General features: G+C 50.8%; 1 protein-coding gene across 1 annotated transcript in view; it reads right to left on the reverse strand.

Moving 5' to 3' along the window:
* TNFRSF8 (TNF receptor superfamily member 8) overlaps positions 1-18,169 on the reverse strand; it is a 47,759-nt gene that overhangs the window by 23,769 nt on the left and 5,821 nt on the right. Inside the window, exons 2-5 of the mRNA XM_084786852.1 lie at positions 10,420-10,507; positions 5,411-5,527; positions 3,477-3,626; positions 121-211 (exon numbers count right to left, since the gene is read on the reverse strand). Of these exons, the coding sequence (XP_084642978.1) occupies positions 121-211; positions 3,477-3,626; positions 5,411-5,527; positions 10,420-10,507 (446 nt within the window). The remainder of the gene's footprint in view (positions 1-120; positions 212-3,476; positions 3,627-5,410; positions 5,528-10,419; positions 10,508-18,169) is intronic.

Consider the following 18,169-nt stretch of genomic DNA (forward strand, 5'->3'; position numbering starts at 1 on the left):
GCCACCCTGGGGTCCTGCTATCCTGGGCTGATCCCACCCGTGCACCCTGTGTGTCCTGGAGGCAGGGTAGCCCATCCAAAGAGCACCTGGAGGGGGAACAGAAAGGGGACCAGGAGTCACCTAGTGAGGGGCTGGCAGTCCTTTGGGTTGGAGCAGTCAGGGCCCGGTGTTGGGGGAGGCAGCTCACAGACGGTGTCCTTCTCCGCTGTGCCTGCAAGGGGGATGGCGACGGCTTCAGAACAGACACCGAGAAGCCCAGAGTCCCCAGGGGGCACCAGCAGAGTCGTGGATGAGGTGCTGGGATGACACAGTGGCCACCCAGAGAGGGTGGCTTTCCCGGCATCTGCTCACTCTGGAGTGAGGAGAAAAAAATCTAGCCCTCCACTTGGCTGTCAGGGGGGAAGACCTATAGTTGCTGGCTACTTCCCGGTTCATAGGCGAAACAGCACCCGATCTGAATGAGAGGTGAAGAAAGACAGAGTCCCTGGCTTCGGCCATGCCTGAAGACACTCGGCATTGCTCTCCACACTTTTGTTACAGGAGACTGGAAATGTTATTTGAGAACCAAAGAGTCCCAAAGAACACTGGGTAAAAGCAGAATGTCGAGTAACGCCTACACAGACACACAGACACACACACACACACCAGGTGCCCTAGGCTTACCCTCCACCTTTACCAAATCCTTATGATGCCTTAGGATGCCAGGCAGTCAAATGATGGATCACAGCACCGTCTCCACTGGGCTGCTGTTTACATAAGCAACCGCATGTAAACGAGCCTGTGGCACTAAGAGATAAATAGTCAGGGCTCATCGCTGAGGAAGCCACACACAGTGGGTTGGAAGATGCCCCGAAGGCTTTGGCGGAGGCGAACACAGCAAGGTGAGATGAAGTTGACAAGGCTTAGCTGAGCACCGACTCCTGGACTAGACTGCCACCCCTGGGCATCGCAACTCCCCACGTACAGAGAGGGGCTGATGGAGTCTGCCCTGCAAACACTCTAGACTCGGGAGAAAGTCTGTGACAGCTTCGAGGGGATAGTTATCTGTGAGCTGCACTGAGTTACTCCTCTTTCACAATTGGAAAGCCGACATGCCCCGGAGCTGCCTTCTGGGAGAGACCACAGGGGCTCCAGAACTGAACAGGACCAGGTGGCCACGGCAAGGCTCCGGACAGAATGTGCTGTGGGTCACTAGGCCAGACTTACTTTTCTGGGGACAACATTTAAAGGGGTAAAAAGAAGAGCCTCAGCTGGTGGCACACACACACCCCTTGAATCTCAGCACTTGAAAGTCAGAGGTAGGCAGTTCTGTGAGTTCCAGGCCAGCCTGGTCTACACAGTCAGATCCAGGCCAGCCTGGTCTACATAGTGAGCTTCAGCCAAGAGCTACATAGTGAGACCCTGTCTCAATAAAAGAAAGGGGTGTGTCTTGAGGGGTGTCTTAGTAGTTAAGCGCACTGGCTGCTCCTTGACAGGGTGGAGTTCAATCCCCAGATTCCACATGACGGCTCACAACCTTTTAAACTCTAATCTTAGGAGATCCGATACGCTCTTTTTGCCTCTCTGGGCACTGGCATGCATATGTTACCCAGACATACATGCAGGCAAAACACTCGTATACATAAAATAAATAAATCTAAAAATAAAAACAAATCTGGGTATAGTGGCACATGCCTGTAATCCCAGCAGTCAGGAGTCTGAGGAAGCAAAATCACAAGTTCAAATCCAACCTGGGCAGCAGAGTGACTCTGTCTCAAAAGATAAATGAAGATATATGAAATGAATTTTAGCTGGGTGTGGTAGCTCACGCTTTTAATCCCAGCACTCAGGAGGCAGAGGCAGGTAGATCACTGTGAGTTCAAGGCCAGCCTGGTTTACAAGGACAGCCAGGGCTACACAGAGGAACCCTGTCTCAAAAAACCAAAAGAAAAAAGAAATTAATTTTAATAATGTATTAATTTGAACTAGGAGTATTGCTTACTGGTATAGTACTTGCCTTGACACATAAGGCCTTGGGTTCAGTCCCAGATAAAACATGCACACACACAAACATACTGGGCACAGTGGCTCACACATGTAATACACACGCTTGGGATTAGGAGGCAGGGAGATTGCTGTGGTTTTGATACTAGGAAGATTTTTATATTAGCCCAGTCTGGTCTACAAAGCGAGTCCAAGACAGCCAGGGCTGTCAGACAGAGAAACCCTGTCTCAAAATCTAATCCAAAAAAAAAAGAAAAAAGAAAAGTCATACCCTAACAACATAATGATCTATGTTAGTCGGTAATCAATATAAATATAATGAAGCTATGTTACATTCTCGCTCACATGTCAGGTCTTTAAAACCCACTGAGCATTACACCCAGAACATCAAAACCTAGACCAGCCAGCCACATTTTAAGCGCTCCGGGGTCACATGTTGATGCCTCTCTGTTGCCCCCAAGTGGCAGCCTCGGGAACTCCACCCAGATGCCGAGCCTCGCTGTCTGCAAGGCTGTCTGACAGGCTCTAAGCAGAAGAGTTTCAGAGCTGGAAGAGGCCCTGAAGCCTCTAAGTTACATCTCCTTGTCATATGGGTGAGAAGAAAGAGCAGAAAGAAAATAAGAAAAAAAAAAAAGAAAGAAAGAAAGAGCAGAAAGAAAAGCTTCCACAGGTGAACAGCTAAGGCCCAGCCTGAGGACCTGAGGGCCACCTGAGCACTTTCCCTCAGCCGCCTTGCTCAGGCTACAGACAAGGGTGCTTCCCCCACACAGAACATTCCTCATGCAGGAGTTCAGAAACATCCCATGAAGCCAGGAACCAGAAATGCCATGGACACGGGTTACAGAAAAAAAGAGTCTCCACAAGAGCCCACAATTTTCAGCCCTCACCATCAGTTTGTTGTGGGATGCCCGTTTTGCACCCCCACCTCCGTGTCTCCCTTGTAGAACGCTCACCACCACCCCCATTTTTGAGATCGGAGTCTCACTATGTAGCTTAGGCTGGCCTCCTAATACGGCAACCAGAGAGGAGCCCCGATTCTTATCCCGTGCTCTCCAGAGGGCTCAAGGCGAATTGGGAAAAAAAAAAAGTTTTTCCTCAGCCTTGAATCTGATGCCCAGTGTCTCAGTACCTTTCCCACGTAATACCCAACTTGAAAACAAGGAAATCCACTCTTAATTTGTCAGGAAACTCCCAGGCACAGGCTTGAGGCTTTCCTACTTGTTTGTGGGCCATCAGAGAATCCTCTCAGACCTCAAACTTCAGATGGGCCTATGACCTCCTCTAGCCAGGCCTGGGCCTCAGCCAAGAGAGCGTCTCTTATAGGACACAGACATACGTGAGAAGTGAGCAACAGAAGCCCCGCGTGTTGGACAGGGCACGGCGGCATGGGGAGAGAAGCTTCGAGCTGTCTGTTCCACAGTGGTAGGGGCTGGGGGACGGGGGGGAGGGTGCCCATGGCAGGTACAGAAGCAGCTGCGGGTGGGGACACTCACCTGGGAACTTGACCACCTTCCCCCCAGAACAGCGGGAGTGTGGAAAGCAGCGGGCACAGGAATTGACGGCTGGTGTAAAGCAGTAGGTGCCGGGCTGACACTCACAGACGCGAGAAGAGTTCCCGGAACACGGAACCTTCTCCACGAGGCCTGAGGGACACAGAGAGGGTCATGGAAGGGAAGAGGGAACGCAGTAAGATGCCACATGACCCTCTGTCAGGCTAGCCAGCTGGCACTCTGGGCCTCTCCTCATATCCCCTGAGGTGTACGAGAGGGCAGCATGAGGGTGGCCTTTGTCTCCAGCCCATATCCCTGCAGACTACTATGGAGGTTACAAACAAATGTGGGGCTCAGGAGGTGGCTTAGTGGGTAAAGTGCTTGTTCTGTGAGCATAAGGTCCCGAGTTCAGATCCCCGGCACCTATGTAAAACACTGAACTGAGCAGGACCCCACATGTCCGTGGCAGAAACGATAGGACTCCTAAGGCTGAACCAGCGAGCTCCAAGTTCTGTGAGAGTCTCTGTCTCAAAAAGTAAGCTGGAGAGGGATTGAGCCAGACCCATGACATCAGCCTCTGCCTCAACATACACATGCAACATTCATGTGTGCATACATGAACATATATATATATATAAAATAATGTCCCAGGCTATGGAGAGAACTGATGTATGTGTCACTGTGTGACAAGCCGTTCTAGAAAGACTTTATACTGTGATTCCATGGGCTTCCTGCAAAAGATGAGGTTCCAGCTGCAGAGGCAGGAGAGCCATCAGTGGTTGCCATGGTGAGGAGGAGGGAAGGATAAAGTCCAGGAGCATGAGAAGTTTAAGGAAGTTCACTCCGTCCTGGGCCGAGACATAGAGTGCCCATTGCCAAATCCCACGCCATGGGCACCCCAGCTGAAGCGGGGTATGGGGTGAACTTGGCAACACCATGCCCACATTAGCTCATTCCTTGTTGGAGTAGTCGCTTCTGAGGGAGACAGCCGAGAGGGTAAACTTGCTGTGCAAGCTTAAGGTCCTGAGTTTCGTTTCCAGAATCCACATTTAAAAAGATGAGGGTGGGGTGGGGTGGGGGGCTGGAGAGAGAGCTCAGTGGCTAAGAGCACTGTTTGCCTGGTGTGTTCATAGCCCTGCATAGCATCCCCAGTATTGAATAAATCAGGCAAGGCAGTGTACACCTGTGATCCCAGAACTCAGGACGTGAAAGCAAAAAGATAGACGGATGGACACGGAAGTAGGAATAAAATACAATCTTTAAATCATTTTTTGCATTCAGTAAACAAAATAGACTTTTTTTTTTTTTGAGACAGGGTTTCTCTGTGTAATAGACCAGGCTGGCCTCAAACTCACATCGATCAGCCTGCCTCTGCCTCCCGAGTGCTGGGATCAAAGGCGTGCGCCATCACACCCGGCTCTCAAAATAGACATTTTTTTTTTCAAAGACACTAAAAACGTTGTTTTTTTTTAAAATATGATCATTATTAGGTTTTGAGGGAAAAAAATCTCAACACATCTTTCAACCTAACCACCCCCACAAACTCACACAAAACCAAAAGAAAACACCAGACCCATCACTAAACACAAGCGATTAATATAAGAGGAACCTCTTTCAAGAAGCCTCTTGGAAGCACGAAGGGATGCAGCTCTTGATGCCCGGCCACCGGCTCACGCGGCTTCTACCACTCACCAACTTCCGGTACTCCAGGAAGGCCATTCACACCGTGAGCCCTCAGATGCCTCGCTATAGAAACGGCCTGAGAGAAGAGTCCTCCCTAGTGCCGTTGTGAGGATGTTGAATTCTGCCTCCAGGGAACACACTAGGTCTCTCCAGAAAGGTAAACTGAGGCACTCAGAGGACCAAATCCTGATACTTCCTGCCTCTCAGGTTCCCCCTCCAAGACGTGTGCCCGGGAGAGAGAACAGGTTCCTTACCTTGCAAACAGGTCACGCAGGCTGTGCAGTATCCATGCTCGTTCACGTAGTAGTCGGGAGCACATTGCTTCTTGCAGTGGGCGGGACCCTGAGGGCACGGCTGCGTTGGAGACAACCCTGGGGAGAGCAGCAGAGAGGTTCTAGGCTAGGTCACCTTGGTAATGAGCTGGCCTTCCGTCTTCCAGCTCTCATACCTAAACCCCACCCATCTCTCCTTTAACCCACGGTTGTAGGACCCAGGTATGGAGAAGGCCTGAATCTGGCATTCCTGACAACCTGTGTGGCCCTGGATAATGGCAATGACCTCATCCACACTAACACTATGATTTCTGTTTCTCCTACGGTGGAAGGAGTAAAGGGGCAGTGAGGGACCAGTGAGGGTCAGTCAGCAAGCACAGGCTGAGTGCTGGCTTGTCATTCTCAGCAGAGGTCCTGATTCTCTGAAGGAACTGGGGGGGCCGTGGGGAGTCCAGGCCATGATGATCCTGACCAGAGCTGACTGGCCCTGGAAATCACCCAGCAATCTTCCTCTCATTCTTTGAGGATAGGAGACGCAAAACGATGACGCCAAGACAAGAGATAAATGTGGAATGGCCAACCCCAATAGCTACAAGGGATGCTGTCTGCTCTACCAGAGTCGGCCATGTTTTGTTCGGGTATGTTTCCCACAGCTTGGTCACAGAGTAAGCACACGACCCAGCCGGGCCAATCAGAACACGTCACTTTATCCATCATCCCACTCAGAATAGACATGTGACTCCAACAAACCAATCAGACCACGCCATCTTTCTCACCACTTTGATTGGCTCAGCACCGGCACGTGACCACAGCCACTACGCTCCATCACTGAGGATTTTCCCGCTGAATGTTCTAGCTCTGTCACTGAGTTTCTGGTTGAAAGAGCCGGCCTTGCTGCCATATTCCCACTTTCTAAATTGCCTAAAATTCTGCCGGACTCTCCAGGACGGCTGTCTCTTTCCAGCCACCACTGAGTCACCTGTGGCAAGGTCTGGCTCATATTTGGCGAGCCCATGTTCCCCGGATCCTGAGTAGATGCTGGAGGGATGCCAGGCCCTTCGCCATCCCCACCGTCTACAAGGTCTGGGGTCCAGAAACCCAAGGAAAGGAGAAGGCCAAGGAGAAGGGCTCAGGGCTCTATTTTAGCCCATGCTGAGCTTACTGGAAGGTGGCTGTGGGCCATGTCGAAATTCCCCCTCTTAGTCCCTTTGGAGTTGAAGCGCTAATGTGGGTAAAGGGCCAGGCCTTCATTGTAGTGGCCTGCTCCATCGGTGAGTACTGTTGGCCATTTTATGAGGCAGGCAATGAGCTTGTCACCAAGGGTTTGTAAACAGAGAACGGGGAAGTGGCAGTCAGGAGTGTCGAAAGGCACCTTTCCTAATGAGGAAAGACCTCTCGACTTCCTTTCTCTGCCAGCCCACCCGCCTGCAAATCGTGCCAACACAGCTGAGCGCTGATTTGAGTGGGCGGGCAAAATGTCAGAAATTTCCCCAAAACAAGGAAGAAGGGGTTTTTTTGGTTTTCCTCTGTGGCTTGCCCGGAAGCACAGGGTCAATAAAACTCCAGCAAAATGCCCCGCCCACCACACCGGCCTGAGGCGCTCACCTACCTTCAGCACTGGGTCTAGGGGCTGTGGGAGGAGAGAGCAGGCCCACTTTGTAAGTCCCTGCTGTTCTGTGGAGAAAGGCCTAAGACCAGGAGGTCACATTCACAAGCTCCTGTCTTTCTCTCTGTGGCTGGAACTGTGGCTACCGAATGTCACAGCGCAGTGGCCACACCTCACCGTGGGCAGAGAGGGATGAAAACGCCGAGACGAGAAGTGAGGGAGCCAAGTCTCTTGTAGCACAGGAGGGTTCCTAGAGGTGGGGTCCCAGAGCTGCGGCAGGGTTGCGATGGCAGAAAAGGGACACCCAGGGGTGAAGGAGACACGCAGAAAGCAAAGCACTAGAGACCTGAAGCCAGGAGAAGGAGCCGGAAGACGTGACCCCCTTCCAAAAGCAGCCACTAAGCTTGCTGTTGGACTGAAGGATGGGTGGATGGAGGGAAGAGATGAGGGGGGGGAGGGGGAGGAGAGTGCCGTGGACCAGAATTCATAGTGTGGGCCCCAAGTCATAGCGAAACCCTTAGCTTCAGTGTAAATATCTGGAGACAGAGGTTTAGAAGCTCAGCAAGGAGAAAGGAGCCCTAAACCCACGGGATGGGTGGGCCTCTGTAGGAAGGTGGGCAAGTCACACTGCAAGCCAGGATGAGGCCTTGACAGAAACGTAAGTGGGCCAAAACTTTGACCATGGTGGGTCCTCCTGTTTCTAACCAGGAGGGCAAAGTAATGGCCTGCAGAAGCCCACACAGGAGTGAGCTGCATTGGGGAGACCAGGAGGGGAGTGGAGGGACCCACGAGAGGCTGGGTATGGTGGCACAGGCTTGGAATTAATGCCAGCACTCAGGAGGCAGAGGTCAGAGTAGCAGGAGTTGAAGGCCAGCCTCCTCTGCACACAAAGCTCAAAGCCAGCCTAGACTACATGGGACCCTGTCAAGTTGTCATGAAAGACTCGTCACAGGAACATTTAAATTCTCGGTGGCCAATTATTATTATTATTATTATTATTATTATTATTATTATTATTATTATTATTATTATTATTTTGGTTTTCAAGACAGAGTCTTTCTGTGTAGCCTTGGCTGTCCTGGGCTCGCTTTGTAGACCGGGCTGGCCTCGAACTCATATCGATCTGCCTGCCTCTGCCTCCGGAGTGCTGGGATTAAAGTCCTGCACCACCATGCCCGCCCGGTGGCCACTTTAAATGGGAGACAGAGGCAGGGTGATCTCTGTAAGTTTGAGGCCAGCCTGGTCTACAAAGAGTTCCAGGACACCAGAAGCTACATAGAGAAACTCTTGTCAGAAAAAAAAATTAAAAAATTAATTTTGGTAATGAGTGTTGGGAACTGCACCTGGGTCCTCTGGACGAGCAGGAAGTGCTCTTAAGCACGGAGCCATCTCTCCAGCCCCACAGGAATAGATATTACTAAATTCTTTCTCAAATGCTTGCTCTGGTAGCCTATGCAAGGCTGGAGTCCCATCTCATGGGGCGTTCAGAGAACACAGGCCTAAGAGCAGTTGTCCAAGAATTGTTACCCAGCCCCAGCCACATCCCCCATGACCTCGTACTGTACTCCCTGTCCCCACCTCCAGACACTGTGCCAGTAGTGGGTACATGGGCCCTACTATTCCCCACCCACAGGAAACCCTCCAGACGCAGTGACCTACCTCTGATGCTGTCCTAAAAGGGGGCAGCTACACTGCGCCACTGACAGAGACTTCCTCCCACCCTCAACTGTCATAGCTAATGTCTTCCAAATGGACATTTATCCCTGGAGCTCAGAGACCAATGCTACAGCTGCACCTCACACCCCAAGCCACCAACGGCCCCCACACAGTGCTTGGGACTTTTGACCCTATTCGCAGGGGACCAAAATGCCTCAGAACCCTTCTCTACTCTTCAAGCCTGAAGATTGTTCCAGAAGGATTTCCTGACATTCTTCTAGAACAGTGCTGTGCTGGGGTGGGTGAGCATTCCAGGAAGCCAGCAGTAGTTAGGTAAGCTCTGTTCCCCCCAGAAAGTTGCGGCCTGGCTCAAACCTGGCTTGGAGCAGACAGGAACTGCAAAGGGCTGGGGGAGGTGGCGTGTGCCTGCAGATGCCGAGAGAGGAGGACAGCAGGTTCAAGATCCAAGTGGGCCATCGAGACTCCATTGCAAACTTAAAGGAAAAACAGCGAAGACAACAAGGACAAGAACCGGCCAGTGATACAGCTCGGTGGTTAAGAGCAGTTGCTACTCTTGAGGATTCAAGTCCCAGCGCTCACATGGCTGCTCATAACCGTCTGCAACTCCAGTTCCAGGGAAATCCAACACCTTCTTCTAATCTTTGGAAGACCTCCATGCATGTAGTACACAAACATACATACATGCATACATACATACATACATACATACATACATACATACAGGCAGGCAAAATACTCAGACACATAAAAAGAAAAAAATATATAAGGGGGAGCAAGGGATGGGGGAGAGGAAAGAAGGAAATGAACTACTAAGGGCTTTCGAGCTCCAGAAACGACAGTTGATCATAGTGGGGTGCTGGCTGGTTGAGATTCTGGGTCACTTAACTTGCTGAACCCCAACAGCCTCATTTGCAAAGAAAGCAGTGTGAAAACTTAAGGCGGGAGAATACTGTCTCAACCCCTGGGACAAACGGCTGAGGTGCCTGACATATCAAAGCAGCCCTGGCTGCCAGGTTCTCCCAGCATCCCTCAGTTGATGCAAAGGTATGACTGGCATACTCCATCTTCTGTCCCCCACCCCTCACCCCAACTCTTCAGCCCAGAAGGTGGGCTGCCCTTCCCGCTGAGGCTCTTCCCTATATAATCCAGCCATTTTGGTGACCTGCCCCCCCCTTTTTTTTTTAAACCTTTTGCCCTCTTGCCTGCTATACCTGGTTCCCCTCTCTCCTCTCCTACCCTCTCCCCGTTTCTGCACATGGCTCAGGGTCATGTCCTCTCTGGACTCTCCCAGATGTCCCTGTCTCTGACTATGCGCTCCCTTTTTAAATATACAATAAACTTTCTCCTCCACCAGACCTAGGACCAGTCATGTCATCTTCTTTTTATCTTTTTTTTTTTTCTTCCTTGATTCAGATAGCAGTGAGTGACTAGTGGCTGAGACAAAGGAGGTCAGAGTGTCAGCCGGAGTGCTCCTAACTAGAGCCCTGGGTAGGCAACATCAAAACCTCAGGGAGGGCCGACCTAGCCTGTCCAGCAGGCAGCCTTGCCTTTCCCCAGACCCTGTGACATTAGGGATGGCCCTTTGTAAACCTTTCCCCAACCGTGTCTTGCTGGCTTCTATGACGTCCTCCCCAAACCCCACTTTTTCACCAATTCCCCCATGGAGTCGCACAAGGAGTCTACCCGCTGCCGTCAGTATCCCACTCACCTGAGGGGCACCGGTGACAGCAGCTCCCGGCAGCCTCCCCGGGGTAGTAGCTGGGGTCTCCAGAACAGGCGGTCTTGAGTGGGCGATCCTAGAGGGTCAGAGAAGCTGGTGAGACAAGGCCAGACTTCCATCCTCATCCCCTCCCAACCTGGTGTCCACTCACTGCCAAGGCCAGCCTGAGACCTGCTGTCATAGAGATTAAAAAAAAGAATTTCTGACTCCACATCTCCTCCTGGGGCTAATGGCACATTAAATGCAAGTGGAATGCCCAGGAGTCTCCATGCCAACCTCTGCTCACAGACACACACACACACACACACACACACACACACACACACACACACACACAGACACACACCAGCCAGTTCTTTTTTTGTTTGTTTTTTGTTTTTCGAGACAAGGTTTCTCTGTGTAGCCTTGGCTGTCCTGGACTCGCTTTGTAGACCAGGCTAGCCTCGAACTCAAAGCGATCCACCTGCCTCTACCTCCCAAGTGCTGGGATTAAAGGCACGCGCCACCACACCCAGCTCACCAGCCAGTTCTTTTAGCTACCTTCAAGCCATCAGCCATGGCTGCAGCTGGTCCCACCTGATGTACCCCTCCAGGGGACTGACATGCCTCCTACTCTGTCTCTGGGACAAGTGCAGCAATAAAAACGTCTGGTACAAAGTTTATCATACAGGTTGAAGTCCTGCACACCTAGATGGAAAAGTGCCCAGATCCCAGGATGTAGGCAGGACCTTGCCCACACCCAGCATATTCAGATCAGATCCCCCCTGATGAAACAAACCATTAACCCACCTCTGTGTCCTGTCCATTAATTAGTTCTGCCTGCTCTTAAATCCTCTCCACTGATTAGTACTGTCTGCTCTTGAATTTGACATGGGTCAAACTGCCCAGTCTGGCCTTTTGCAACTGTGTGTGTGTGTGTGTGTGTGTGTGTGTGTGTGTGTGTGTGTGTGTGTAGAAAATAATGGGTCTTGTTGGGCACAGTGGCACACACTTTACTCCCTATACTCAGGAGGCAGAGGCAGGCTGATCTTTGGGTCTCCAAGGTCAGCCCGGTCTGCATTGAGTTCCAGGACAGCCAGGGCTACATTGTGAGATCCTGTCTCAAAACAAAAATTTAAAAAAAAACGTGCTTAACTCTACAAACACATTTATATATCACCGTACTTGGCTTGCATTCACTGCCATAGCCAGCTTTGTTAAAATCTGTGTGTGTGTGTGTGTGTGTGTGTGTGTGTGTGAGAGAGAGAGAGAGAGAGAGAGAGAGAGAGAGAGAGAGAGAGAGACATGTGCCTGGAAGCCAGAGGACATCAGGTGCCCTGCTCTATCACTGTCCTCCTTATTCCCTTGAGACAGGGTCCCTCGCTGAGCCTGAGGCCAGGCGGCAGGCCCCCAGCAATCCTGTTTCTTGTCCCACAGCATTGGGGTACAGGCCTGGTGACCACACCTGGCTTTTTAAGGGAGTTCTAGGGATCCGGGCATAGACCCTCATGCTCATGGAGCACACATTCTTACCCACTGAGCCAACTCCCCAGCCCTACAATCAGCCTCTTTAATTCAGTATTAAGCTTCGAGAATCATTCGCATTTTTGGAAAGTCACCAATGCCCATGGCCTTGCAATATGGCCAATGTATGTGTCTTTTAGTCCAGACGGGCACTGGGTTGTTTTCATCTTTTGGTTGCCGTGCTAATACTGCTTCCATCATCGTCATCATCATCATCATCATCATCATCATCACCATCATCATCATTACTTTAGACAAGGTCTATATAGGTGGCCCTATGTTTTAGAACTTCTGTGTAGACCAGTGTGTAAGGCTGTCTTCTCTCCCGCATCCTTGCTGGCACTTAAGGATGCATGCCAGTTACTGATGCTTGTCGATAGCAATGCTGGTTTTTTTATGATGCTTTTTGGGGGGGGGGGTGCAGTGACAGCTCACGGTACGGTTTCTTTGCATTTCTCTCAGGAGTAATACTGGCCTCACTTGTTCTTGGGAATAAACCCTTGCACTTTCTAGAGTTCTTTGAGCCCTAAGTCCCGCTGTGAGATGGGCTTTCTCACGGTTAACATTGAGTTTTCAACATGACAGGGTCTAGAATTGCCTAGGAGATGAGTCTCTGGGCACGCCTGAAAGAAATTGTCTAGACTGAGTTAACTTGGACTTGGGAAGACAAGTCAAACTGTGGTCAGGGCACATCCCAGAGCCCAAAGCCACCCCAGCTGGCCCTAGGCCACCAAGGCTAGAGCCACTGGCTTGGATATTGCCAGCATTTTGCCAGCATTAAAAGAGTACTCGGCAAGCAGGAAGTGGCCACTTGCAGCCTACAGGACTTCCTTGATTTGGGAAGGAGGCAGAAGCCATTTTTCCTGACTGGACTTTAGGACTGTCCAGCTCTGCATTCCTCTTAGGAAAACAAAGCTGGGTGCTATGGTGCCCACCTGGCAGCCTAGCATGTGGGAGGTAAAGGCAAGGGGATCAGGAAACTGAAGTTAAACACCATGACCAAAAACTACTTGGGGAGGAACGAGTTTATAAGGCTTGTGAGTTACAGCCCATTGTTGAAAGTCAGACCGTGGAGGAGGACTGCTTCCTGGCTTACTTCTCCGGATCACAGCAACTACCTTCATTGATACAGCCAAGAGCTATCTGCCCAGGGATGGCACCTCCAATAGCTGGCCCTGCCACATCAAGTAGGGCAACATGAAGGTGCCCCACCTATGTGCCCAACAGGCCAAACTGATGGGAGATGACCCCTCCACTGAGCTTTCCTCTTCCTAGGTGTGTCAAGGAAAAGAGATTAGTCATCACTCCGGTCTTGACTACATATGAGTTCAAGGCCAGCCTGGGTCCGGTGTGTGGGGGTGGGGATGGAGGTGGAGTTGTATTTATGGAAACTTGAGAAAGCAACACCAAGCTCAGTAGGGCTGGAAGGTGGGTATGTGGGTGCTAATTACCTTTATTTTTTGACACTTCTGAAACCACGACACCATACTAACTTGAAATGATAAATATAACCTAAGGTTTAGGGCTCAGTTTGTAGCCCAGTGCTAAGGCGAGTGCCTCGCATTCGAGAGGCCTGGTTCTGCCTCAGCTACAAACACTGAGACATTTGCACAGGCTCCTTCAAGCAGTTTTTCCTTCTTCACAAGTCACTGGGGGCTCCTGGAAACCTTCAGGCAGCACCCCAACCCCTCTGGGCAGCACAAGCTGCAGTTCCCTGAAGGCAGCACCTCCCTGGTTGTGCACAGAAATCTGAGGTACAGCTAGCTGGGGCCGTCAGCACTCAGCCCTGTGGGGCCCTCAGAGGATGAGAAGGTTTTTTATGTCCTTGCCCTGGGTTTTCCCTCTTGGCCTGCCCCACCATCTTACTGACAGTTAAAGAGTGAGGGAGTTGTGGCCCTGGGCCATCTGAGGGCCATCTGTCTGCCTGCCTTCCTGATGTCGCCACCCTGGGTCAGTGGGGGTTTGTGGTGCCGCGTATCACTCCCCCAAATCAGGCCTGCTTTCAGCCAACCCTGCTTTACAGATAAAAAAAACCTAGCCCGGAGAGGCACTGCTGTCTGCCTCAACAACAACCAAGGATATTTGAACCTTGCCATGTCTCCATTTTTCACTTCTCAGCCACAGGCTATCCTTACAAAGCCCAGTGTACCAGAAAGGACAACACACCTCCCCATAACCCATATAAAATCATGAGTCCAAGTAAGGGACTTTCTTCAATTTATCCATCTTTAAATGTCAATACAAATACTGAAGAGATGACTGGGCAACCAAGAGCACTCACTGCTCTGTGATAAGGACCAGAGTTCAAAACCCCAGCACACACATCAGTTGGCTCACATAAATAATAACGAAAATGTCAGTTCAGAGCCAAACACGCTGGCATATACCCGTAATCCAGCTCTTGGGAGGCAGAGGCCTTGAGTTTAAGCCCTGGCACCATTAAACTAACAGACAAACCAATCAGTGTCTGAATTACAGGCTGCTAAGAATGTGAGGAAGGAAAACACGCTAATGGACAATATTTAATAACTGGTCAATTATAATGCCGGCTGTTTGTTTGCTTTCTTTGCTGACATGAGATCATGCAAGGTGGTTATGGCTGGCTATGAACAAAAGTCTCTCAGGCCTCAGCTTTCTGGGTAGCTTGGATTCTAGATGCGTCCCACCATGCCCCAGACACAGTAAGATCAGGATAGTAATAAGCTTTCAGGGTAACAAAAGCTCAGGAGGGTGGGAGCAGTTCTCTAAAATTCTGTGTATGTTCACTTTCTGCCAGCAGGGTGTGCTATCTTCTTGCTGCCCAGGGAAGCAATGGGAGCTTGTCATTGAGATGCTCAAGGAAGGGGGCAGCCGCCAAGGGGGCTGAGGGAGGAAGGTGCTAGCTCTCCTAGTCTCCCAAAGGGACTGAGCCACAGGCCCCCTCCCAGTCATTCCTACAGATATAAGGGGAAACCAGGTGGAGGTCCAGCTTAGCCCCACAGCCCGCCCTGAATGCTCCCAGGCCACAGAGCCAGCCTTCTGCGAGAATTCTTTACTGCCTATAATGCCATGGCTTGGGAAGAGCCCAGAATACAGGATCAAGTTAACACGGTCTTGTTAATGAGATGGCTCAGGGGGGTAAATGTGCTGCTTGCTGCCCATTCTGACCGACTGAGCTTGAACCCCAACACACATGGTGGAACCAACCCTAACCTGTCCTCTGACCTCCACCAGGACCCTGGCAGAGAGGTGGCACCAGCCTTTTTGTTTGTTTGTTTGTTTTTGTTTTGTTTTTTTTCGAGACAAGGTTTCTCTGTGTAGCCTCAGCTGTCCTGGACTCACTTTGTAGACCAGGCTGGCCTTGAATTCACAGAGATCCACCTGCCTCCCCAAGTGCTGGCATTAAAGGCGTGCGCCACGTCTGCCCAGCTGGCACCAGCCTTTGTGTCTGTTTATGGTAGTCCTATCCTCTGAGCTGTGAGAATCTACCGCTGCCATTAGAGATGGGCCCAGACAGCCTGTCAACTTCTGATGTCCCTTAGGGGGTTGGGGGTGGTGGAGGTGGGCGTTGGGTAGAGGGGAGATGGAGCAGTTGGGCTCTGGCCTTTGTGTGGGAGAGGAGAGAGAGGTCTGAAGGGAAGAGTAGAGTGGGGGGGGGGAGGTGGAAGTCAAAGATCAAAGATGGATGCTTTTAGGTGGGATTGCCCATAGGCTCAAGGCAAAGTAAATATCCACAGGGTGCTGAGTTATAGGACCAGAGGCTGTGGCCCTACCTGGGCTGTCCTAGAATGAAAAGAGTACCCCAAAACCTCCCTATCTCTGGGACTATTTTCAAGTCGGTTTGGTTATCTCTAGCAGACCTGGTAAATTTTACTTTTAGAAAGTCCCACCTCGTATCAGCCAATAGAGAGAGAGAATGTCTGGGCCATACCTGTGGGAACTAAGTTAGGTCGAAGCAAAATCCCCAGAGGGGCCAGAGCTGTGCAGAACTGAGGAGGTGAGGCCCCCTTGCATTCTGGGACATTTACCTCTATGTGACAGCACCCTCGTGCGTGAGGTACTTATCAGCCACTGTAAGGCTTGAGGTGTTGCCTGCACACAGACTTAGAGACACCATCCAGACAGACAGACGGACAGACGGAAACAGGCACCAGACAGACAGACAGACAGAATCAACTGAATGAGAAGCTGCATTTGCTTCCAAGGGAGAGGAGGATGGCTCAGCAGTTCCCTGTACTTGCTGCTTCCCAGCATCCACATGAGGCGGCTTTCACCTGCCTGGGACTCCAGCTCCAGAGAATAGGATGCCCTCTTCTGGCCTCCAGGGCACCTACAGTCTTGCATGTAGTTTTTTGTTTGTTTGTTTGTTTGTTTGTTTAAAAGAAAGTTTGAGACAGCTTGGAAAGAAAGAATTATAAATTCTATGTTTTTATTCTCCCCCCACCAGTGCCCCAGGAAAAGCCAGCTTCATCCCATTTTAAAGATGGGGAAACTGAGATGCTGGAAAGTTTTTAAAAAAAAAAAAACTTGACTGGGGCTGAGGTAAAGTGTCTCTATACAGAGGTCTGTGTTCCATCCCCAGTACCCCATACCTAGAGGTGTGGTGGTCCACACCCACAGTCCCAACACTGGGGAGGTGAAGGCAGAGGGAGCGGAAGTGCATCCTTGGCAACATTTCGAGAGTTCAAGGCCAACCTGGGATCTGTGAGACCCTGTATCTAAATGTCGAAGACAGGACTTGAACCCCTCTTGCCAATGCTCCTATCCACAGGCCTGGCTGCCTAGGCTGTGCTGTGGCTGCACCTAGAGCTCTGAGACCACCCCCACCCCACCCCACCCCCATCCCTAACCCTACCACACCCAATGCCCTAAGAACCCCAATTCTATCCCCCACTGCCCCAGATACTGGCTACTGGTTGCATTCTTTTTTGGGGGGAGGAGGTGTTTCTAGACAGGGTTTCTCTGTGTAGCCTTGTCTGTCCTGGACTTGCTTTGTAGACCAGGCTGGCCTTGAACTCACAGCGATCTACCTGCCTCTGCCTCCCAAGTGCTGGGATTAAAGGTTGTATGCCATCATGCCCGGCTCACTGTCTGCATTCTGAAATGAGACTTCTTCCTCTTTGTTCCCACTTGTCACAGCCTCTGCCTAAACTGTAGTTTTATTGCCATCAGCGACCAGCTCTTCCTCACCCTCTGACCATCCCAGGGTCCCCCTCCTACTCACCCTGCCCCCACATCCCACCCACAGTACAGATACCAGGAAGGTCTTGTTTTGGGGTTGTGAGCCTAGCCTTTTAACAGCTCATCCGTCTCTCCAGCCCTGAACGGTCTTTGTTTTGTTGGCTCTGTGTTTGATGGTGCCGGAGAACCTACAGCCTGATGCATGGTGAGCAAGCTCTCCGCCACTGATCTACATCCCCACCCCACCCCATCCCTGTCTGTTTGTTCTCTGTTTTTATTTTGAAGGTCTCACTAAGTTGCCCAGGCATGACTTGAACTTGTAATGCGCCTGCCTCAGCCTCCTGAGTAGCTGGGATTACAGGCCTGCACTACAGGGTCTGGATGCCATAGGAAGCTCGCTCTCTGTCTCTCTGTCTCTCTGTCTCTCTGTGTCTCTCTGTCTCTGTCTCTGTCTCTCTCTCTCTCTCTCTCTCTCTCTCTTCTTCTCCTTCTCCTTCTCCTTCTCCTTCTCCTTCTTCTTCTTCTTCTTTTCTCTCCCCCCCCCCCTCTCTCTCTGTATTCATGTTATTTTATTGTATGTGTGAGTGTTTTGCCCGTGTGTGGTATGTGTGCTTGGTGCCCATGGAGATCACAAGAGGGCATTGGATCCCCTGGAATTTGAGTTATTTTGTGGATGGCTATGAACCACCATGTGGGTTTGGGGAATCAAACTCTGGTCCTTTGCAAGAATAACAGGTGTTCTTAACTACCAGGCCACCTCTCTAGCCCCTACCATAGGAATCTTTAAAACTACAGATATAAGTCCCTGGCCCATAGGGTGCTGATGCCACACTGTCTACATGCCCCATAATCAGGAGTCAAATAAACCTCTTTTTAGAAAAGTTAAAATATTGATGATGATGATGATGGTGCCTCTGTGTGTTTGTGTGTGTGCCCTGTGCACACACAGACATACACACACACACACACACACACACACACACACACACATGCCACCATGCCCTTGTGGAGGTCAGAAGACAACGTTCTCTCCTTCCACCTTCCCTCTCATTGTTTCTGCCACATTGTTCCCTGT

This window comes from Acomys minous, assembly GCF_964271855.1.
Source record: "Acomys minous genome assembly, chromosome: 6".
Classification (NCBI taxonomy): domain Eukaryota; kingdom Metazoa; phylum Chordata; class Mammalia; order Rodentia; family Muridae; genus Acomys; species Acomys minous.